At 45.3% G+C, this 25197-nt stretch overlaps 1 protein-coding gene across 1 annotated transcript in view; it reads right to left on the bottom strand.

The window, feature by feature from the left end:
* The window catches only part of KCNQ1 (potassium voltage-gated channel subfamily Q member 1), a 1043019-nt gene extending 1022098 nt beyond the window's left edge, over window positions 1-20921 (bottom strand). The window contains exon 1 of the mRNA XM_086957849.1: window positions 19742-20921. Within this exon, the coding sequence (XP_086813975.1) occupies window positions 19742-20094 (353 nt within the window). The 5' untranslated portion in view covers window positions 20095-20921. The remainder of the gene's footprint in view (window positions 1-19741) is intronic.
* Between the last annotated feature and the right edge of the window lie 4276 nt (window positions 20922-25197).

Below are 25197 nucleotides of genomic sequence, written 5' to 3'. Positions count from 1 at the left end.
TTTAAAAAGCGTGTGTCTACTCTAAGACGGTGTAGCAGAGACACTGAATGATGACTCCTCGGATGACATACTCTGGATATTGCTGTGAAGTTGGCCCAAGATCGACTAAATTCAAAAATAATTAGGAGCAAAAAAACACACAAACATGTAAACAAATTCTGACAAATGCGCCTCTGGAGACCAACATGGTGCTGCGGTTGTAGATTACAAGAAGCGTTAATTTAACTTCCCCTTGGATCAAATCTTCCATATCTAAATGGTGCGAGTCTGAATGTAATTTAATTTTCATAGTTTTCGAATTCCTTAATAAAGCAGGTATCCTCCCAATGATTTAACAGCTCTAAGTTGTGTGACGGGGGCTACAAATACACTACCTATGGGTTGCCACCCCATCTACCTTGGACTTCATGGCTATTACTCCCCAACGCGAGGCTTACATTATATTAGGATCAGCAGCTCTAGCCTTACCCAATGCTAAACAAAATTAGAAGTGGGCACCAATTCTTGATTCTGTATTCCAAATTATTAACAAATGTGACTGTTTTACTGAATAGAGGAAAGAAAATGCATAGGGGGTATGCTGCATGACATTCTTTGCTATGGAAGGGTTATTTCATAATGAATCTTTTTGCACCACTCACAGATGAAGAAAACAAACAGTTTCCCACTACAGGAACAAAACCTACTTCTTAAAATATTTCACACTAGTCTGTCATTGGGGTGTCTTTTCCTCACACCTGCAAGGTAGCAGAATTTAATAAAGTATCTCAAAACATTTTCTCTTGTTCCTGAGTAGTGGCAAACGAAACTTGTGCTTGAAGTACATTCGTTAAAGCCTTTGCACACAAATAACTAAAATGTTGTAGCATGGATTAAATAGGGTTGGAACAGCACCCCAGAACTTTAATGTATTCACTGTCATTTGGAACGGGTAGGGTCCAACTCAAATGACCGATGACCCTTACACAAGTTGGACACAGCTTAGTGACAGAGAAGCGGGTGGTGAGAAACGAATAAAGGCCATCTCATTCATGCTGTGCTCTTTTGAGAGGACATTCATTTTAAATGGCCAGTGTACGCTGTAGGGGCAGAAAGCCAGCACTCATGCCCAGCAGACTGGGAATAACACAGAGGGAAGGCATTGAAAGCCAAGTTGAAGGCAATCCATGATTGCAAACATGGTAACACTCCATCCTCACAATTGCTCATAAAGGTAGTCCTGGAAATAATAAGGAAATTAATCAAGATGGTAAGAAGCGTGGAAAAGGCAACATGGATCAAGTATTATTCTTAGGTGGCATGCAGAATACGTGCACTACACTGCAAGACACTGTTAAATCGCTCCATTTGATGTTCACTAATTGGAACTGCAAATTGATTTGCTACAAACTTACAGCCAATTTGTTGCTTCAACAGATAAAAAGCTGAGCAGCTTAAGCAATAGGCTGTATTCAGCTGGAGCGTTCCACAAATGTAATACACTGGGATGCCACTGTCCAACAATTTTGGATATCTTTAGCACCCTGACAGATATGCCATGAAGTATGGCAAATGGACGGAGAAGTATGGCAAATGGACTGAGAAGTGGCAGTGCCACGGGTAATTATATATGTGTGCCACCTTCGCATTTGAATACTGCCACTACCACACATACATGTGATCCAGCACTTATAAAAGTTCCACATGGACAGAACTTAAAGATAAGCATGGACCCACCACTTCTCATTTAATTACTGCTGAAGTAAAGGAAAACAGTGTGGGAATATCGAAGTACGCATTTCAAATGCAAAATATAACAAAACTAAAAAGCCACACAAAATAACTGAACAAGCTTAGTAATTTTGGTAAAACAGCATACTGCAGGTAGACACTTAGCAAGCAGAAGTCTGTGGATCTTATAAAAAAATCTAGTACTCAAAACAACTACTAGGAAAACTTGTGTGCTCAGGCCTCTCAGAGTGAAAGCAAATACATTTCTGAAAATACCCACACACCAACATCGCACAGCCGTTTATAATATGAGATAGCAATACAGGTACAACATCATTTTGTCATTACAGTAACAAAAGTATAATCCAATTCCATTATTCCACTCAAACATGCAAAGGTCAGGGTATGAGCAAGAGTTCCCTCAGAGAAACAGTCTGACATCTGAGGAACTAGAAGGGGACATAGCACGCTTTCAATATGAGTGTAAAGGCCCCTCATGTACACCGCAGGTAGGAGTAACACACGTGGGTGCTCGTCTCCCAGACTAAACGATTGTGCCACGTTTTAAACACTCTTCATTAGTTTCAGGGCGTTGTTGTTAAAAGGCCGAAAGGCACTCCTGCATGGTCTTTGCTTTTTGGTCTAGCACGTGCTCTTAAGTGGAGTATGATCGCGAATTGATTTCTAGTGAAATCATGGCAAGATTTCAGGACTGGTACAGGCACAGGAACTATTAAAATATCTCAATTTCCTTTCTATCACGTTATGGAAATGCCCAGCAATGAGAAACTACTGGGAAACCTTAATGAATTGCATGCATGAAGTATTGGGGTGGAAATGTTACCCTCACCTAAGTGGTGTCTATTGAATGTATGGGAAGCTACTGATCTGAACCGTAGGAGCAGTCCTGGGTAACAACTGGGGATGACTATTGCAAAACGCAACATTGCCAGATTGTGGGGAGCGCCCACAGCACAATCCCCTCATGACTGGGAAAAGTATATGGACTGGTGCATGGTGGCCGAGAAACTGGTCAATGAAAGTAGAGGCAGTCCCAGGAATGGGAACAACTCTGGGGTAAATAGAATAGCTACCAGGGAAGCCCATGCATGACCTTCGCAATCGGACCGAGTGCTACTGCAGACCTGAGACTTGATAAATATGGTGATCATATTGACAGGCACGAGTAAGGGAGCCTTGCCTAATGGTGGAAGTGTGAACCTGTATGTCATATACCCTGTTTTTTATACTTGATGTATTTGCCGCCAAATGTTTCGTTATGTCTTCAATAAAAAGAAATTTAAAAAATATATTTATATATCAATTTTGAGGACCCTTAATAATTGGTATCACAATTCTATAAATAGAGAAATTCCACAGAATCAACAATCGTTACCTGGATTTTGAATGAAATAGCTGAATACATATATGGGAGGGGAGAGCTCTTTGCAATCTGGAATATTAGTAATGCCAGGATAACACGAGATGCAGGTGTCTGGAGCTGGGCACCACAGCACTCTCTACAACAAGTAAGGTATTCTCATAGCAACACGAGTGGAAGAACAAGCCTCAAACATCCATAGGAAGTTGCCCAACTTAATTTGCCTTGGAATGTAGCCAGATTCCATAGGTTATTAAATGGCATGGATGTAATTTCTGTATCTCTATTTAAATTATGAAAAGTATAAAGTACCCCCTGCTGTACTTTATAAGATTATTATTGCAAGTGATCAAACCGTCGTGTGGCGGTATGAAGGAATGTGAACACGGGCAGATTTTCATTATAAGGTCATGGAACTGCTTGGTGACTTGCAATATTCTTGTGACATAAGGCAGAGGGGATTTTGTTCCTTATAATACACTGTAACACCATCACCCTTCCCAAAAATAGCTTAAATCATTTGTCTTACATATTGCATATCAGTAACAATCTCTTGAAAGAGCAAGTGAAATTTACAGTGCAGCATTAAGTAGATCAAAATACATAAAGTATTTAATTGCAAAACGATATTAGAATCAGTTTAAAGTAAGTCTGATTTAAAAAAAATGCAGATTGTGGTTAAATATGCAGGTAGATAAACATGTGGTTATGAATATCTAATTTCTACTGATCCCTGTTCATTTCAGAAAAAAACATACCAGGATAAAAATCCAGTTTTCATTTTCATTGTTTAAACTGCAGCTGCAATTATGGTCAGTGGGCTGCCTTTCACCCTGGATGATGGTTCTTTCAGCAGACATTGTGAGGGTACAACTCAACAGTAATAAGTTACTACAGTGGAGCAGCTACATCATGTCTTTATTGCGGGAAACTAAAGACATCAAAACTCAACTGTAATAAGGAAATTATGCCCTTTTAGACTGGGTTTGTATTATACTCTGCATACACAAAATGTGTAAAAAGCACCCAATTCTATTTGATGGCACTGGAGACTTTTTTGTACCTCCTCACTAAAACTAACAAGTAAGGTAATTCAGTCAGCGGCACTATTATACATATGGCGGAAACCAAGGGAGTGCAACTTTGGAAGAGAGAGGCAAATGCACACACTATGAAATCAGAAGGATGGCACTTTGATAATGTTGAGTTTACTACTGGTTAATGTGTGTACTAATCCCAGCTGTACTATTACGACATTTATTATTCATCAGCTGGCTCTTATTTTTAGATGACTCATCTCTCCACAGTGTGGTACCTGTTTATGTCAGCATGGAACAATTAATAAAATGGATGACTGATTACTAGAACATTTCCTTCAGCTCCAAGCCTGTTCAACAGCATGATATTTTGGAGACTAGCTTCTCAATTCTGTGCATTGTTTGAACCTCTATGCTCTCAGCTGTGGTTAGTTTCAGACATGCTGAATAGTTACACACTGCAAGCACCCCTTTCCATAATGTTGCAACTCGTTCTCATTCGTGTTACCCAAATAACACAAATGAAGCATGTTTTAAATAGGTCTTCCGGAGAAGCCCAATTGGATGCAATGGTAATAATGCAGCAAATTATGAAGGTTAATAAGAAAATAAGGCAGCCTAGCAGACTGCAATGTGGAAGGATTTCAAGATGACAATGTAGCTCCTAAATGTCTGAATGAGAAGTATGGTACTCAGTGGGTCAGAGCGGCAGGGTTGAACTAGAACAGAAAATAGTCCTGGTCAGCAAAATAAAAGTGGCTCCCATAAGTGAATTAAATAGCTAAAAATCGTGGCCCATGTTAGCAAATTGGGTCAGTTTTGAGCTTGTAACGACATACTGTATAAGTGTTTGCAAGGTACAGAAAACTGCACGAATTAAGCTTGCTGCAGCCAAATATTGTTTTAATATTTGGATAATCAACATTAAAAATCGGTCTTGTAGACCTAAAACAAGTCCACACACCACCACAATACAGGTCCACAACTTGGTCTGTTCGACCAGCCCGTTGAGCAACGCCTGATTGCCCTGTAGGCCCTCCAGCCCAGGAGAGTGGTCACCTCCCAACATTGAATTTCATGAGAGGCCGAAAATTCTGCGAGAGGCCCATGAATTACTTCCACTCCTTGAGAAGTGCACTCCTAACAAGAAATAGAAGTATATAACAAGTAAATGCAGAGTTTAAGCATATCTGCGAGGAAATTTGTTTCATAAAACGAGTATACCAGAAGGTAGTGTGAGCTGATGAGTGTTCTTTGATTGGGGGACATTGCCTAGCGGACCTCGACCCTAGGAGGGGTCACAGCGTTACCTTGCTGCCACGACCGGGGAGAAACACAACTGCACCGCTGGGTTCCTGACGCTGTGGTCGCCCCCGCCGCCGAGCAGCACCATCGCACGGCCGCTGAGCGGGGCGGACCACAGCTCCCAGCCTGCCTTCCTCTAACACCGCCCACTTCCTGCACACAGCGCCAGGAGGCGCACAAAAGGAAGTAGCTCCCACTGGGGAGCGGGGGACATTGCCTAGCGGACCTCGACCCTAGGAGGGGTCACAGCGTTACCTTGCTGCCACGACCGGGGAGAAACACCGCTGCACCGCTGGGTTCCTGACGCTGTGGTCGCCCCCGCCGCTGAGCAGCACCATCGCACGGCCGCTGAGCGGGGCGGACCACAGCTCCCAGCCTGCCTTCCTCTAACACCGCCCACTGCCTGCACACAGCGCCAGGAGGCGCACAAAAGGAAGTAGCTCCCACTGGGGAGCGGGGGATATTGCCTAGCGGACCTCGACCCTAGGAGGAGCCACAGCGTTACCTTGCTGCCACGACCGGGGAGAAACACCGCTGCACCGCTGGGTTCCTGACGCTGTGGTCGCCCCCGCCGCCGAGCAGCACCATCGCACGGCCGCTGAGCGGGGCGGACCACAGCTCCCAGTCTGCCTTCCTCTAACACCGCCCACTTCCTGCACACAGCGCCAGGAGGCGCACAAAAGGAAGCAGCTTCCTCCGCGTCGCGGACGCACGCGGGCGGCGCCGGGCGGAGCCCGGGCAGAGGGCGGGCCGTCTGTGGCCGTCAGGGGCCGAAGGAGGCCGGGCTGGGCCAACTCGCTAACATCCAACATCCAAGATGGGTAAGAGAAAGAAACATACTACCATGGACGAGGGGGGGAAAAACGCTAAAATGCCCAGGCACTCTAACTCAATCATGTCATTCCTCTCCTCGGCTGTGGGGGCCCTAACGAAGGAGATTGCTAATGCGGAGCAAGAGCTGGCCATTGCATTGATTACCCCGAGTATTCCATCAACATCGCTCACAGTCGAGGCCATAACCCACCCTCCATGCACTCCAGCTGGTGTCCCCTTGGAACCTCTTGTGACCATTGTCAACCCTCCTCTTCATGCCCAACCAGCAAATGCCTCAGTACCCGGTCCACCTGTCATATCCCCAAGAGCTCAATCCCAGACAGTCACTAAAACTATTACCCGCAAGAGAGGGAAAAAAGCAAATAGTATGCCAGTTACTGCAGATAGATCAGCTACTCTGGAGGAAATCTTTTTGGCGAGGATAGAACCTTTGCTGGTGGGCATCGCCAAAGACATTGTAGATACCTTAAACACATGCCTGGAAGGATTACTGAAGAAATGTTCGCTCATTGACAGAATCATCCACTCGTTCCCCCCTAGTCACATTCAAACGAGCGATGGTAAACTTGAGGAGACGGGAGTGAACAGAAAAGCAGAGGGGGCTATACTTGTGACTAACCCAATAGGCGGAAGCTTACCCTGTGACACTAGGTCTTATGACACTTGTACACCTCCTCAGCAAACAACAACAAGTAACCTTAGTGTGGCATCCGTTCCACTAGCACCGCCTGACAATATCCAACTACCTAGGAAATGAGCCTCGCCAAGTACATACAAACTCCACCTGACACCAGAAGCATCCCCTCTGGTTGCAGTGTTCATTGGGGTTGACCCACTGGGAGAGGGGGAAAGGGAATCAACCGAGGAACTCATGGCTAAAGTCAAACGGTGGAGTGGCGAGAAATGTTGTGGTGGAAACATAGCGGTTTTGATCATCCATGCAAGAAGGGTGGGATGGATTGGTAAACAATCTAAAACAACACATGGCGACTGCGTGGTTGTAAATTTCTGCAGGGCTGATGTGGCTGATAGACTCTTCTGGGATGGCTCAGCAATTTCAATCGGGGATCGCCTAAGACCTGTCCCCTTGGGTTTTTTCTATCAACCACCACCCTTTCATAAACCCAATATAAATTATCAGGCCAGATGGCAGGGTAAAAGGTTAGCAGCGGCACGTAGAAATGCAAATGAGTCCACCTTAAGGCAACCAGTAACAACTTTACCTAACCCACCCACCTTGATACATCATGATGCTCAAGCCGTAACTTTGGCGGACGGGATAGGTGTGATCATAAGTAATCAGTTCTCTCCTTTGTCTGGCCTGGATGATATGGACTGACTAACGATGGAAGAGTCTACCACGCTTCCGGAGGACTCAAGGGCCACTATGGCAGCCACCAATGAAGAAGGTTGTAAAATACTTAGCTAGAACATTGCTGGAATTCGCTCAAAAATGAGTGACAATGAATGGGTCTCATTTGTCTCAGACCATAATGTTATTGCCTTGCAGGAAACGTGGGACATGACATCTCGTTTTTGGTTGTACGGTTTTGCAGGCTTTACAGTCGCTGCTTGTCCTAGTACTGCAGGCAGACCGAGGGGAGGCCTCTTGACCCTTTTTTCTCTTGACCTCATTGGACCTCTAAAACAGATCAAATATGACTCCCCAAACTGTTTAATTGTAGAAAGGCAAACCTGCCCGTCAAAAAGTACTCTGTTTATTAATTTTTACAATTCTGTCAACAAGGAGTATGGTGGTGATAACATCTCAAAATTGGATGCCTTTTTAAATCTACTCAGTCAAAACACTCTTACCAGTTATGAAATTGTGTTAATGGGTGACCCTTGTCACTTTGGTTGTACTGCAATTGGAGGCTTGGAGACACGGGAACAGGAGGGTCCGCACTTTGAACATACCAGGGCTGGCGAGGAACTGGAGGACCTCCTGGCCAACTTTAACCTCCTTGAATTTACAGCAGGGGAGGGGGTCCGTAGATACCAACGTTTAAGGGCTCATCTCCGGGGACTGTTATTGATTATATTTTTGTGACTTCTGCTATTCTTGAGTGTATTATTTCTTACTGCACTGTGTTATCCCCCTTTAGTGACCACAACCCTGTCCTTTTGATCATCCGCTGGGGGGACTCTATGGGTCCTAGGCCAGGGCAGATCAAACCTGGACCTACCGTACGCCCAATAGACCAAGGTAGGCGGCTGAAATGGGGGAATGTGGCACCAGATGACTTTTACACCGACATTGGCCCACAGATTAAAGATCAGATTATGATCTGCCAAGACCTGTCCTCACTAGGCCATGACATCATGGTTGCTTTCCAGTCAATATGCCACATAGTGTCCGGCAACCTTATGGCCCCAAGGGGTAGGGGAGAGCCAAAGCCCCATAGGTGGTTTGATTCTGCCTGTACCAAGGCACTCAAAGCCTTAAAATCTGCCCTTAAAGCAAACCCTAGGGACAGGGCTCTGGTCACAACCTTGAGAAAAGAATATAGGAAGGCCACTAAGAATAGACGGGATTGCATCAAACAGGAGGCGTGGGAACAACTAACTTCCACTGATATATTGCGGGACAGCAGGCAATTCTGGGCCGTAGTTAACCATCCATATTTCTCGGATTCCCCCAACACAGATATTGACTGCGTAATACCTGACGAGAAGTGGCTGGCCCATTTCAGCACTGTCTATGGTGACACGGGCGACTCCACTCACTTACAAAACATTCCAGGTCTGGTGGCCACACCTCTACACTTTAACAGCGGGGAGGTGGAAAAGGCAATCCGTGCTACCACAAAGATCAAAGCCCCTGGTCCAGACGGGGTACCAGCCGATTTTTATATACACTCACCCAAATTCTGGGCTGGCATCCTGGCAAATGTGTTTACAGCCGCAAACAGCTCGCCCCCCCAAGTACATGGGCCACCTCCACAATAGTCCCTATATTTAAAAAGGGCCAAAGGGATGATCCAGGGTGTTATCGGCCTATATCCCTTCTGGACTCTGCTATTAAAATCCTGGGCAGAGTCCTTTTGGCTAAGTTAAGAGACAGCCTGGAGGGGTGTGGGGGCTTGGCCGACATTCAGTACGGTTTCAGGGAAAAAAGAGGCACGATAGAACAGTGTTCGAACTTGCATCTTTTGACCGCTAAGTACACGGTGGCCAAGGAGGGGTTCTTGTATTTAGCATTCATGGACCTCTCCTCGGCCTTCGACTTGGTCAATAGATCTAAGTTATGGGAAATTTTACTGAAGATGGGGATTGACGAAGATTTGGTGGTGTTCATAGCGTCCTTACACCGGGACCTATTTGCCGCGGTCAGGGTAACTAAAGAAGGCAGATGCACTTCCCGTTTCAGTTCGAAACGGGGAGTTAGGCAGGGCTGTATATTAGCTCCCCTGCTATTTACAATCTATATAAACGATCTAGGCAAGCACTCAGATGGGGCAGCAAGAGACGTACCGCGTGTAGGAGAAGTCAAGATCCCTGCTCTCCTATACGCGGACGACGCTGTACTCATTGCACGTACAGGGGTGTGCCTCCAAAAACTGCTGGATGCATTTGGGACCTTTATGGACCGGCTTGATTTGAGGGTTAATGCCTCTAAATCTCACACCATGGTCGTCGGCCCACAGTGGAAAAAGGCCAAAGCAAATACATTTTTTTGTAAAGGAGAGATAGTCTCGAGAGTCCCTGTGTTCCCCTACTTGGGAGTTCTTTTTGATTGCAGGGGTACCTGGGGACCTCAGATACGTGCCAAAAGCCTAGCGGTAACAAGGACATCTATGGCCATCTTAGGCTTTGCCAAAAGGTTGGGTCATAGACCTATGAAAGCCATCATTAAGGTGTACAACAGCAAATCCCTCCCTGTGGCACTATATGGCGCTTCTCTATGGGGTTATGTGCGCCTGGATAAAATCCAGCTAGCGGAGAATAGATTTTTACGATCCCTTTTGTCCCTTCCCCAATCTTCTCCGATTTTTTCTATTCATACGGAACTTGGTTTGGATTATGTTCAGGACAAACTGAGATTGGCACCGTTAACATAATGGCTTAAGACTTGGCTAAACCCCGAACTAACGCTAAATCACATGATTATGAGGGATGTGATGAGCCTGGAGAATAGCGGTACGATTCCATGGCTGGCGTACCTAAAAAAATCTTTTAACGATCTGGGACGCCCAGACTTATTCACTGTTCCCTCTGGCATTACAAAGCAGGATGTGATCGCAATTAAAAAACAGTTCATGTCTAGGGTATGCCTGTTGCGAGAAGAATCAGAATTATCAAAGCCTACGGTACAAATGCATTATTTGTCACTTCAGTCACTTGCAATTGAGCCCTATTTATGTTTTGTCACAAACCCCTTTCATAGATTTTTGTTAACAAAATTTAGATTTAATCTTACTCACTTTTATTTGGGTAATTTTAAAACCTGGATGAAACCAGAGTTAGCACCCCCTTGCACTTGTGACAATTTTTCAGTTCAGGACACGATGCACTTTGTTATGTTTTGTGATTTCTTCTCTGCACAAAGAAAAAAATACTTGTTACCTGTCTTAAGGGAAGCTGGCTTCTCCCAGGTGAGACCAGCCATGCTTTACTTAAAATCCCTAGGAAATATATGTATTACATTCGCCATGGCCAATTTCCTAGTGGCAGCGTCCAGATCTAGAAGATGTATGAATTTGCCAAACCAGTGCGTATAACTCTTTTTTAAATTTTTTAATCACAACACTATGCCAAATTAACTTGTTCGTAAAGAAACTGTTTAATCCTTTTTTAATTGTAAATAACTTTGTTTTTATGTACTTTGTATGATTTTAATCAAATCGAATAAAGTTAATTTGACTGACTGACTGATTAAAAAGTGGCTGTCATCTTAGAGGTTTGACAAGAATGGAACACAAATTTTATGTGCTTTTTAGGGAATAGTCCTGGGGTGGATCCTCCGCTTTGGCGAAGGAGCGTCGCACCCACTGCAAGTTTCAACATTCAAAAAATAAAATAATAATAAAACGTGTTTATTATGGTTTTATTTTTCTTCCATTGAATGAGGCTTGGGGGCGGGGTCATCGCTGGGCAAGGCAGGAGGGAGAGTAGTGAGCACTGAGATTCAGTGTGCATGGCGGTTTGGCCTACCGTCTCAGGCCGGCTAAAGCGCAGTGAAGCGCTCTCCAACCCCAGCTGCATTGCTGGGTTGGAGACAGTAGTCACAGGCTCCCAGCCTCCCTGGGAATGCAAGTCGAGGGTGCTCATGCCAATCCTGACATGGCTCTCATGCATGAGAGCAGCATCAGGATTGACCGCAGGGGAGGCTGGGAGCCTGTACTACTATGAGGAAGAAACAGAAGAGCAGAATTTCAGAGGTCGCAATGCGGCAAGTAAATTCTTTTTTACTCTTTATTTTACAGTACTCTTCATCTATCTTCATCCCCTTGCTCCCCACCCCGGCACTCTGACGGCACAGGAGCTGCTACTGGAATGGCGTAGCCACAAACTTGTGCATTCAGTCAAAGGAACAATGTCCCTTCAACGTGTACGGTCAATGCATATTGTATGTGCCCTATATAAAAACATGATAGCACAAGCTAAAAGAGAATATTACACCGACCAAATCGAGCAGGCCAAGAATTCTAGTAAACAACTATTCTCCATTACCAAAGCTTTATCAGGTAACTCCCCGGATCTCACGCCCCCCCGTCACAATCTCTGTGTGACTTTCTTGCATCTTTTTTCTACACTAAAGTAGATGACATTTACCAAGCATTTTCCTCCAAATCACTTCCGGTCTCCACTTCATCTGTCACCTCCCCCTCAGCTAATGTTTTTCCGTGCTTTCAACCAGTCACCCAGGAGCAAATAAAAAACACACTTCTGACCATCAAATCAGGCTCATCCCTTGACCCCTGCCCTCTATCTGTCCTCAGACCAGTCTTAGACGTTATCATACCTGCACTCACACAGGTCTGCAATTTGATATTGCGGTCAGGCCAATACCCTAATTCGCTCAAAAACACTCTACTAAAGCCTCTGTTAAAAAAACCCTCGCTGGATAAAAATGAGCTGAAAAATTACCGACCAATTGCCAGTTTACCGTTCATTGCAAAAACAATCGAAAAGATCATGAACACCCAGATCTCTGAGTTCATTGAAGTACACCAGCTCCTGGACAATACGCAGTTTGGGTTCCGAAAATATCACGGGACCGAGACAGCCCTGATCAAAGCCGCTGATGACATCAGGGTTATTAGGGACCAAGGTGGCACTGCCATATTGGTTCTGCTAGACCTATCAGCGGCTTTCGACACGGTCGACCACAACATCTTGGTCGACCGTGTCCAAGGATTTGGCATCTGTCATACTGCCAAAAACTTAATAGCCTCCTTCCTTGCTAATAGAACGCAGGCGGTCATCCTAGGACCCTTTCAATCAGCACAACTCTCCGCCCCCTGTGGTGTTCCTCAAGGCTCATCCCTTAGTCCGACACTCTTCAACATCTATGTGTCGGACCTAGCTAAGACCATCAAAGCACATGGGATGAGCCTTACCTCGTACGCCGACGACACCCAACTAGTGTTGGCGATCAAAGGTGACGGAGAGCAAGTAGCAGAAAAAATTAAGAAAGGGCTCCTAGATATAGGAGACTGGATGGCAACAAACTGCTTAAAGTTAAACTCAGATAAAACTGAGGTACTCATCTTCGGTCCACTGTCCCCAGCCTGGCCCACCAGTTGGTGGCCAGAGACCTTCGGTACCCCTCCCACACCGACCTCGACGGTCAGGAATTTGGGGGTTATCTTCGATGATGGACTGAACTTCATGGATCATGCCAATAAGACAGCATCCACAGCGCACCTAAAACTAAAAATGATTCGTAAAATACGTCCTTTTCTTCCCGAATCTGCGATTAAGACACTGGTTTCCGCTCTTGTCCTCTCGTCCTTGGATTATTGTAATGGTTTATTTCTCAATGCCCAATCGCGAGTCACTACAAAACTCCAAACTATACAAAATGCAGCAGCCCGTCTTATTACCGGCAAAACAAAGTTCGAACCTATTGCCAAAAACATAAAAGACCATCACTGGCTGAATGTACAAAAAAGGATCCACTTCAAGGCCCTCTGTATAGTTTTTAAATCAGTCAATAATCAAGGACCACATTTCTTAAGAGACAAACTTCAACTCTACAAACCTACAAGAGTTTTACGTTCAGCCACCCTCAACCAACTGCCTGTCCCACGTACCAAAACAGTGTCCTGGGGTGACCGTCGCTTTCTGGTGGCGGCCCCCAGACTCTGGAACACCTTGCCTCTTAACATCAGACGAAGTGCTACGCTGTTTCAGTTCCGTAAACTCCTGAAAACTTGGCTTTTTTCTCATTAACCTACTTTCAATAGTCAATTCTGTTTATTCTCTCATTCTTATTTTCTTCAATAATGGTTTTCAGCGCCTTGACGCCCAAGGGTATAAGTAGCGCTTTACAAGTGTCAGAAATAAATAAATAAATAAATAAATATGTTAATGGCCATGGCAACAATCCATCCGAATCAAATTTCATCAGTTCTATTATTGGACTGACAATTAAAAGATTTGTACGGATTATAAAGGATTACAGATCTTCAGGAGACATGGGTCAAATTACCTTCCTGCCTGTTTATTTACAGAGAAACCATTATGACATTTATGTGAGCATTGTTGAATAATTAACGGTGTGGTCATTCCGTGCAGTATATCCATGGAAGTTTACCAGAGGTACCAAGTGCAAGGCTAAAGGCATTGGTAGACAATGTGTGAGTTGATATTGAGAAAGTGGATATCAATGTGAATAAAGATACATTTATGAATGAAAACAAAAATCACATTTTCATTAAATAATTCGCCCGTTGTGAACTCCACTTCAACCCTGACTCAGAAATACATAGGCAGACTGAGACCTAGGCCTGAGACCCGAGGATAGGTCACAGGTGGGGCACCACATAGCTGGCAGACAAACGCACAAACAAGAAATCCAGGATCAATCCCACAGATAGATCCAGCGACACCACAATGGTCCTGGCAGATTGGCTCCAATAAAGCACATATGGCCTAAGAGTTAGGCGTGCTCCCAAAACACCATAAATTCAGATGTCACATAAATTAAGAAGATATAGACAATCAGGACACAGCACACGCAGTACACGCAGTGATCACGCATTGCCCATGACGAACATCTTGACAGGTTACCCACTGGCTGCACTGTGGCCACGCAAGGTCAAGGCCCACCTGGATTGCCCATAGAACAAAATTAATTTGGGACTTCAAAGGCAGTGGTGCACATTCCCTACCAAACAAGGATTGCAGGAACCGTTTATGGCATTCAATGAATCCTACTTAAACCCATCTCAGAGATCGATTGTAAAGTGAGACAATCCTCAGATCCTACGCCTCGCCTATAACTATTCTCCCGGCCACAATGTTTAACTAAATAATTTGTTCCTCTTTTGCGAAATGCCTCTCGGTTTATCAAGGTATTTCATGTTTAAGCAACATGTGAAAAACAAATTAGACAATCAGAGTACTATTGTGTCCTGGTGAAGGGCAATCTGCACCAAATGCATTGAGGTGGAGTTTACAAATTATCATTATTATATTATAATGGCAAAGAAATGTTTATTAGTGAACATGATCAGGGTGGTGTTTGTTACAGGAGAACAAGCAATTTAGAAAAGAAGAATCAAAATTAAGTCAAATATGTATTTTGTGTACAAAAGCAAAGATTTGATTGATGCATTGCTCACAGGCATGCCAGAGATGCATGCCAGAGATGCTACACACATTTGTATGTAGCACCCTAGCCTAGATACCAAATTGGGTCAATTCCCAGTGGATCTTTCATGTGGCAGGTAAAGTAAGTGTAAACAGAAGGATTATACATGTATTTATAAACAGGACCGCACACTTAATAGAGGCAAGCAAAGATAATTCCTATCAGGACTGCTGAGCCTCTATAAAGCCAAAAGCCATTGAAATGACAAAAAGGTTGGCCGAAGACACGCAAAAAACAAACAAACAAAAAAAACCTCATATGTAAAATACTTTAGCTGAAGTAGGATGGATATGGTCTATAACACAAAAGCTCGAAAACAGTTGAAGTAGTATGTAAACCATAACTTTGACCACCATGCCTTCTTTATAGCCTCACATATTATTTCGACATATAATAACAAATTACATTACTGATGATCATCCTTCAAAAAAAAGACAAAATAAAAAACACCAGCATCTAATACACTAACCACAGTGACAGTACTATCGGAGTTAAAATTAACACATAGGATGACACTTTGTCAGAATGCTGTGTAGCCATGCCTCCTGTTGAAAAGAAACATGCCTCGTTTAAACAAAAAAAAAAAACATTCCCATGACAACACAATAGTGCAAGTATAATCTTGACTTGAAACACCTTCTTAACTACTAAACAATTAAAAGTCTCATCTTGAACTACATGCTCAATCAATGTTTAATGCCATGTGCTTTCTACTTTACACTGTTGGTGGAAGGGTAGGGGCTACTTGAATAGCTGTATTTCCTGACATTTGAGTTTCGTAATATAAGCACTGGTCACCTGGTCTCAATCTTAACTAAATAATACATAAAATACAACTAAGGCTTTCAGTTTTCTGTTTTTACTCATTTTTGCAGATAAATACAAACAAAAAACAATGTGTTTCCTGTCTGTATTTATTTTTAAAAGCGGAAAAATATTGAAAATTGTGCTTCTTGGGAGTGGCTCACCATTCTTTCATGAATTTTTGGCCTACAACCGAGCAGATAGGCAGCATGGGGAGTTAAAAAACAGGAAGAGAATTACTTTATTCTTCATAAAGACTTTAACATATGCATGTATTAATGGAAATATTTACCTATGTGTGCAGTTTTAATTATATGTGGCAACTTAATTTGTTAAAACGCTACAGGCAAAGTATGAGTGCATGTTCATCAGTTAAACAAATGTGGAAATATAAATATACAATTTTACGACATTTATTCTCAAACCCAAAATTACTACAGATAAATACCAATAAGATGGCCAAAAAATAAATATGGATAAATATTTAAATGTTAAAAAAATAAATACCATAAAATCGGGAGCCCTAAGCAAAATGCTATTGTAAAAATAAGGATGATTTTTTTATTCCTTGTTCCTATTCATCAGAAATGTTTATGTGAACAATTTGGTATTTGAAGCCATTGGTTCCTTCAGGAAAAATGTTAGTGAGAAGGCCAGCTTATAGAGATGATGATAAGCACTGGTTTGTGGTTGATTCTTGAAATTGTGAGATTACCCTAGAACAGGAAAATGATTTTGGAATGTCGCAGGGTGCTGGTTGCAAGCAATAAATTATTTTGTAACTTCAGGTGACTTGCCAACTACCCAACAATGCCACACAAGGAAGGATCAATAAGGATAATCTTTATTTTTCCTTATCAGACCGAAACATTGTAGGGGCTTCTAATTGAGTCCATTTAAGTTAGTGGGGTGTTTATTCACACATGACGGACCACTCCAAGCCGGCTACCCCGCCCTCACACTCCCCAATCAATGGCTTTCTCACCATTGTAAAAGAGCAAAATGAACCACATATACTGCACAGTGTTCTGCAGAGTCGATACATGTTTGCAATAGGTTCAGTATTTAAGTGACTTGCTGCATTATCACCAAATCCTTCTTCTGTTTGACCTGAGAATTCTGTGTCCAGGACCCTACACAGGAAGCCGAACAAAACTTGAATAGGTATTTCCATCTGGTCGATTGAATCAAGAAGTTAACCTGTTGAAAAAGAGGCAATCTGTTTTCTTTTGCCTATTGCTACCCTGCAATAAGATAGTCATCCTAAATCACATCAGTGCATTCTTACGGTAACTTATTATATTCATAATCATCTGATAAATATTGTAAGCAGAATGCCAGTTCAAATGCCATTCTGCGGCTCTTCCTTCAGATGTGATGAAGGGTGCAGGGAGAGAGGAGAAGGAATGAAGCAGTACTTTATGCTAGGTCCCTTGATATCAATGTTTCAAGATTACCCAGAATGGAAAACCTCCAGCTCTTGCTGGGCAGGGCATGCCCATTGGCTCAGCTAATCCTGCAATGAGCAGACCATGTATCGAGATCTACGGAGAGGCTCCACATGGTTTGCACGTGAGAAGTGGAGCTACCCTCTCTGAAGTCTGCAACGACTTTGCCTTCACACTTATCTTTTAAATCTTTACACTACTTTTCCCAGTATTTGGATGGTCTCCTCACCCCATCTAAATTCCGTTTACAAAACCATGCAGGGGCCTTTTTGAACAACCCAGCCTGTCAGCTCACATACTTGGGAGTGCTGGATTCCACACGCTGTCACTCATCTCCAAACGCTGCTACTCGTTAGTTGGGTAATGCGCCACTCAGTTATGCTTGACGGGATTACCCAACAGTAGTTCTAACTGGGTCATATACACTTCCATTAGTTGCCTGCTCTTTGCCTAGCCTGGAGGGTGCACCCTCAGACAGGGCCATAGTGCTGTCAGGCTTGTTCCATCTGAGGAACTCGGGGTGCCTTAGAAAACACAAATGCAAATGCCATGCTCCATCTATCACGATCCATAGCGACAAGCCTGTACCTCGTTGTCTACTAACACGCGTAGGCCGGTGCCCCCTTTATCCACATGAGAGCAGGGTATCTTGATGCCATGTCCTGTGATCATTTCACCGTATACTGCCTAAATTATGGAGTTTCTTTAACTCTTCCTTTTCTTAATGACCCTTTCTTCAGAAATGCCATCATCAACGTCCTGTGATTATGACGTAATGAGCGGTGTGGGAGGACTAGACTTTAGGGTCACTCCATGGGTCAAGGAACTTGCTACAGAGATCTAAATTCATTCAGCCAACCTTATTGTGTACATCTGGTACGGTAGCTCGTATGGTTCATGCGCCTGCAATAGAAATACATGTGGGTTACGTGATTTGAATCTTCATAAAAATCCTGAGGAGGGAATGGGGCAGCTGGTGAGCGTTCCATTACTATTCGGTCACTGTTCCCTATCCTGGCAAAACAGTCTGCTCGCTCTATTGCCGAGATCCTTGTGGAACCCACAGGCCACAAGCTCTAACCCTAGTAAAAACGTGTCTGTGGGGGCGATGCACCTGCTTAAGACACCTGCACGTGCGCTGCAGGGCATGGACTATAATCATTACAGATTCAACTCCAACACGTGTTGGTAAAAATTGGTTTAAAAAAAAGGCTCCATTTAGTTTTCTGAGACAAAAATCCTTATTCATGTGTCAAAATAGAGTTTGTGCTCTGTACGTCGTGAACACAGACAGACAGACGTACATACAGAAGGAGGCTGAGAGAGTATAGCGCGTGCTTCGGTTTCCTTTCTGCCAGCACGTAAAAGTAATCACACACAGTGTCGTTTTACTTCTTTGCACGAATCCTATGTCATGCACGTGTGTGTGTGTGTCCAGCTGTGCTACCTCTGGCTTCGGGCACCGACTGCTAACCAGGACAAACGAATCAATGTTTGCCCTTGAAGTTAAACATTTGAGCTGGGTCTGCTATCGGGAGGGAAGGGCATACCTGCCCCCGGCATTGTACTGCACACGACACGTTGAATGTGCACAGGCGCTGCTGTACGTCTCCTGGTGCACCTATGTGGGGCCAGGACCCACATAGGTGCACGCTTCTGGCAGAGGGATCCAGCCGGTAGCTGAACCTACGTAGTTCCTACTTCCTGCCAGCACTGAACAAGGCCAACATTGGCAACTCACACTTCTTGACACCCAAGTATTGCCTCTATGCCAACCATTCCTTTATACGTGCTAACTGCGTTTCTTTCAGCAGTTCCGTTTCTTCATTTTTTATAACAGTGCCTCTATTCAGCTATTCACTCCGTTGAAGTGCAAAAAACAATCTTAACTCGCTCCTTCTTGTGCTCCACTGAGAAAGAGAAAGGGTTGCTTTCCTTCAAACTGTGCCCCAAGGAGGTCATAATTGTGAACGTCATTTGGGAGACTAACGTATCAGAATAGACGCTAGGGACGTAAGGTCACGCTGGAAGGGGAAAGGTGATCTACTATTCATTAAAATTCCATAACACAGATCCTGTTTTTAGACCCACGCTAGCTTCTTCTGGATATCCTGTCACAGAGAAAAGGAAGTAACTTCTCTCCTGTTTCAGTGAGAATTAAGGACGTCCGGTGTAATATTGAATGCAGTGGAGAAATTACATTTTAAATTGGGAGAACGTGAAGTAAGGAAATCACGGTGGGGGTCGGGAAGCTGCTGCTAAAGACCCTGTGTGGCAGCTAGTGCTAGTCATGTGTGATTACAAAAAAGAATGGGACAGTTAACTCTGAGCACTTCTGCACAACCCCACCACTCGCACGCACGGGGGCAGAGGTCGACCCCAGCACAGACGCAGCACTTACACCGTGAAGTGGTAGACGAAGCACTTCCAGCCCGTGGGCCGCTCCAGGAAGTTGTAGACGCGGCCCTGCACGTTGGTCCTGGAGAGCAGGGGTCGGCGCGCGCTGTAGATGGACATGCGGGGGTCCATGCTGACGCGGGGGATGTTGGTGGTCACCAGCACCGTCTCGTCCTTTGGGTCCGGGGCGGGGGGCTGTCCGTTGCCTCCCGCCGGTTTGTGCGGGGGCATGGGCTCGTACTGGGCATTGGCCGCGTTCTCGGCCATCTCCATAGCCGACTGCTTCTTGTGGCTGCCCCGTCTGGAGGACAGTGTCCGGGACAGGCTCCACCGCCGCCGCTCCGGAGAGAGGGACATGAGGTGCTCGGAGTCCGGGTTCCTTCCAGAGGTGCTCCCGCTCTGACCTCTGGATCGGAAGGCAGGGGTGCCCGCGTTCCTCGGTGCCGGGGTCCCTCAGTGCCTGCCCCAGGGGGGCCCCCCTCCTTGGAAGTTCGTAGTCCGTCCCTGGCAGCTCCGGTCTGCCCTTCAGTGGCGGAGCTCGCGGTGCGCTCCGAGCACTCCGTGTCGAAGCAGAAGGGCACCAAACACCCACCCGAATCGAGCACCCCTCAGAACTTGCTTTCAAAGTCGGGCATGGCACTGAGGGAGTCCTGAAGAGGAAGATCCCTGCCCCTCCTCCTGCGCACACCGGCTGGGAGGGACCTTTCCACATGCACTGCCCCACTTCAGCCGCAGGTCCCCTCTCTGCCTCCCATTTAGAGACTTCACCTAGGGGTCCCTCGCTCCCCTGCTGAGTGAAACCACTGCCCCCTCCCTCACTCCACCCTCCCCTGCTCCCTCCCTCACTCCACCCTCCCCTGCTGAGACTAAAGACTCAGGTTATTCACTCCCTGCAGGGAATATACGCCACGAGACGGGGCTCGGCTGCCTGGGCTTCCGCGTGTGGGTCCAGGCGCTCCTCGCCTCCGCTACTCACACTAACGATCTCGGTACATTTACATCCGCATGCCCCCTGTTTACATTCCCGCCTTCCCATGTCAGCCTTCCCAAACTGATACGAAGTTTCCCCGGTCTCTGTAGCACATTGCAGTTTTTTAATGTCAAGGGGGAAACTCCTCAAAGTTCCTGAAAGTAAACAAAACAGCCCAATCTTCCTTTGTAGATTAACAAGGAACAACCAAGGCGTGAGTGAGAAGTGCTTCTCCGCGGTCCTAAAACCCGTATGATTTATAAAGTTATCCGCTCCCCGTGGAAGCTGCCGGGCTGGGGACCTGAGGAGCTGTGAAACAACGACAGCCCCTGTTCTGCGCGGGAGCTATTCCCTGTCCCAGCGGGGCAGTTACCATTCACAGTCCAGCACTTGCAATTCGCAGCTCCCCGTGAAAGGCAGCACAGCAGCAGTACGCTCTAATAGCTACCAGGTTTTAAGTGTGTTTACGTGTTACATTTCAATGTTTTCAGTGTGCATTTGTGTGACTTGTAGTCTATTATGTATGACATTTCAAGTGATACTTTATCGCGTGGAAAACAAAGTAGTTAACTCCTTCACATTTGTTTTATTTCTAAAGTCACTTGTTTTCTGAAATGTTCTGGCAACGGTCTTGAAACAAATGCAGTACATTTGCCCAGTGTTGCTGGAGAGCAATAGGGGACCATCCACCTACTTTGAATATAAGCAAAGGAGAAACCAACTTGCAAGTGTCTGCATGGCTTCCACACAGGCTTTGACTCAACACCACACAATCACTCTGATGTGGCATGTTTGGCTTTATGTACAAATCTATGACTCTATGCAGGGCCGGCGCCCCACAGGAAAAATAAAATGATGATAATATCATGTTATTATCATTTTATATTTCAGTACTTTTCGGTCGGGGCAGGGGGGGCTAGAATGCTTCCAAGCAGGGAGAGGAGTGCAGGCACCTAAGTACGCATGCAGGTTTGGCCGGGCGTCTTGGGCATGCCAAGCAGTCATGGACACCTGGCATGTTCTCCATCGGGCTATGTTGCACAGCCTGGGTAGAGAACATGCCCAGGCTCCCAGTCCCTATCTGAGCGCTGAACCACAGCACGTAGACCAATCACAGCGCTATCAGCAGCGTCATGATTTGCTCAGGGAGTCTGGAAGCCTGGGTGCTTCCTGTTCCTGCTTCCTGCCCCTGTAGTCCTTTAAGCAAGCAAAGAGGACGAGAAGCGGCAGCTGGCAGGCAGGAAAGTGATTTTTAGGTCTCGCGACTTATCAATGCGCATGCGCATTGAGCGGAGCGAGAATTCAAGTGCTCAAAATACTCGTGAAACCACAGGTTTTTGCGTGCAGTTTTCTTCGAGTTCACGTGGCCACAGGCACGCGCTTTTGGGCCATAAACTTTCACAGCCTTCCTTGGATTTCTCCTCCCCAGCCAGCTTCCCCTAGGCCATCTGTTCCCCAGCTCCAGCACCTCCCCTCTCTCCCCGCACACAGCCTTCCTTGGATTTCTCCTCCCGCTTCCCCCAGGCCGTAGCAGCACTCCTCCCACACCTTTGAAGTGCACTTCATAGGCCCCTGCTGCTTCACACCCTCATCGCCGCTCTCCCCGCTCGGCCCCCTCCCCTGCCCTCCGTGTCGCATTTCTCCTCTCCCCTCCCCTTCTCTGCCTTCCCTCCGTCTTGTTCTTACTTATTGCCCCACTAGTCACGAGGACCATGCACTGATCTCTTTTTAGGTCTTTTTTTAAAAACTGCTTCGATTTAAATCAATGTGTCGCCGGATTTATAAACACTTTAATTTTATTTGCGGGCGCTGCGCTTTTTCTCACAAGTGCTCGCCAACCTTTTTTTAAATAGTTCAATTTGCATCAGCGTAGCTCCGATATTACAAGCGATTCGCTTTAATTATATTTGGAGCTTCATCTGCTCCCCCCTTAGCCCCCCAAAAACAGCCTGCCCATTTGTTGCTCCACCCACGGCTTCACCGACAAAAGCCTCTTCCAGCTATATAATGAGCCGCTGTGCCGGGCTCCAACTCGCCCCCTTCCCTCCTTCCCTACAGCAGCTGATTAGCAGCCCGCAACACCAGAACCAGATGCATTTGAGTACTGGTTTTGCTTACTTATTGCCCCACTAGTCACGAGGACCATGTACTGATCTCTTTTTAGGTCTTTTTAAAAATGCTTCGATTTAAATCAATGTGTCGCCGGATTTATAAGCGCTTTAATTTTATTTGCGGGCACTGCGCTTTTTCTCACAAGTGCTCGCCAACCTTTTTTTAAATAGTTCAATTTGCATCAGCGTAGCTCCGATATTACAAGCAATTCGCTTTAATTATATTTGGAGCTTCATCTGCTCCCCCTGTGGTAAATATTTTACCGTATACTATTTTTCCATATAATTGCAGACAGGTTACAAAAGAATAGCTCAATCAAATGAGAGGCAGAGTCCGTGGTGTCTGAGTCGTAAGGGCTTTAATCATAAAGCATGACTAAATGACTCGAGTCAATGGAGATCTAGTCCATCAATACAAAGGTTCGGGTATGCAATGATGGCAGGAAAAGATGTCAACGATTTATTCACAGTACATGACATATATAGTAAAATGACACAATAGCATTGAATACAGTAGGCGTGACAAGTGAAATGTATATGATAAGAACACATGTGCGTAGCAAAAAGGCGTGAACATGGGTGTGCACAGAGGCGTGAACTAGAAACGTCACAGAAAAGTGTCGTAAGTGGGTGGATGCTTAGAGAATTCTTGCAGAGTCAGCTGAAACCTATGGCCTGGATGCGCGCGCAGCTAATATGACGTGTGATTGACGTACATCTGGAGGAAGCTAAGAGTCTGACTTTTAACACTAGTAGAAGAGACAGAAGTCTGGCATGTCAGATCGACCTGTCCCTAAACATATCTGATATCATGTGTTTGGAGGATGTTTAATCTAGAGTAAAAGGTCTTTCGGGCAGAAGCTATCCTATACTGCATGTATGCGTGTCTAGGTGCAAATGCTCGGAGCCAGGAGCCTACCATGGTAACGGGAGCAATGAATTTCATGAGGGAGGACAGAAAGGCTTGGCCCTTGCTCTGCAGTCGGGGATATGTATTCGTATTTCACTAGACAGGAATGTGTTTTCGAGGAGCTGAGCTGGCTACGCTGATAACTTAAAGGCAAAATACTGTTTTTGGCAGGCAGACCAGGCCGAGCCGGGCACCGCTCGGTTGGCAGGAAGTAAGGCAGAGGTCAGGGATGCGTCTCCATGCTGCAGCTTTCAGAGGCAGAGGCAGAAGTGGCTTGAAGACAGAAATCAGGGCCTAGCTCGGCAGAGCCAGGAAAACGTGAAAGTGCACCATATAAAGACGGTGGCACGGCATACTTAGGAACTGAATTATCAATCCATCCATGGTGGATCTGATAGAGGACATGTTAACGTTGGACGCAAATGTATTTGCGTCTTCAGATTCGGTTGTGGAGGGAAATTACATGTACTTGAAGTGCGTACATGGAGCCGTTGGGGTCTACGTTAGGGGACACACTTGACCATAAAAATTCCAATTACCTCATTCCCTCCTTGTCCCCTACGGACCCTTCATGATATGTCGATTTTCATGAGACCATCAATCTGTTCATACAACATCATTTGTTCTTCTTTCTGTTTTCGGGAATGGGAACGTGCACTTGAATGGGGAACACAAGCTGTGGCGCACAAGCCGCAAATCGCTGGCCCACATTGTAAACATAGACAACAACTGAATACTATGGCCAATATTATTCCTAGGAATGACAGTAGCTTCCATCCCCAGGCTGTTATTACACTCCAGAGCCAACCGGACCAAGTCCAGGAGCCTGGATTCTGATGTATCAGATGGGCTATTTCATGAAGTCGGGTAATGGCCTTATAGACTGATGGTGCATTATTTGGAATAAATACGCAGCAACTGGATCCGATGACTCTACAAGCCCCGCCCCTATCAGCCAGGATGACGTCAAGGACAAGGCGGTTCTGAAGAACAACAAGTCTCATAGCAGACTGCTCCTCTGTTAAGTTGCCCAAAGCTGAAGTAGTCTCATTCACTACCGCTTCGAGTATTCTGGTTAATTTGCGTATCAGTTTACTATTGGAGACAGTTCCTAGATAGGGAAAGAATCCTTTATTGAAATCTGTATATTGTTCCCATGTAGTTTCAGTCTGATCAACTATTGGGAGGTCTCTTTTGTGTCTAACAATATTAAGGCGGGAATTCCTGTGATAGTCAGATGGGGCTAGAAATACTGGTGGTAATAAGAATGCAATGAAACAGGTACCATCCCAGTCTGGAGGTAAACGGACATAAGCTGTCTGACCACATATAAAATAGGAATGTCGGGAAGCTTTGAATGTAGACTTGCCTTGATCACTGAATTCGACCACAGTAGTACAGTCACTGTGACCTAGATGTACTGAACCATTTTTTCTGACACATAATACACCTTTCGCTGGTAGAACTGA

This window comes from Lissotriton vulgaris, chromosome 2_1 (assembly GCF_964263255.1).
Source record: "Lissotriton vulgaris chromosome 2_1, aLisVul1.2, whole genome shotgun sequence".
NCBI classification, from domain to species: Eukaryota; Metazoa; Chordata; class Amphibia; order Caudata; family Salamandridae; genus Lissotriton; species Lissotriton vulgaris.
Note: the sequence above shows the minus strand (reverse complement) of the source record. Positions and strands in the feature narration are given on the sequence as shown.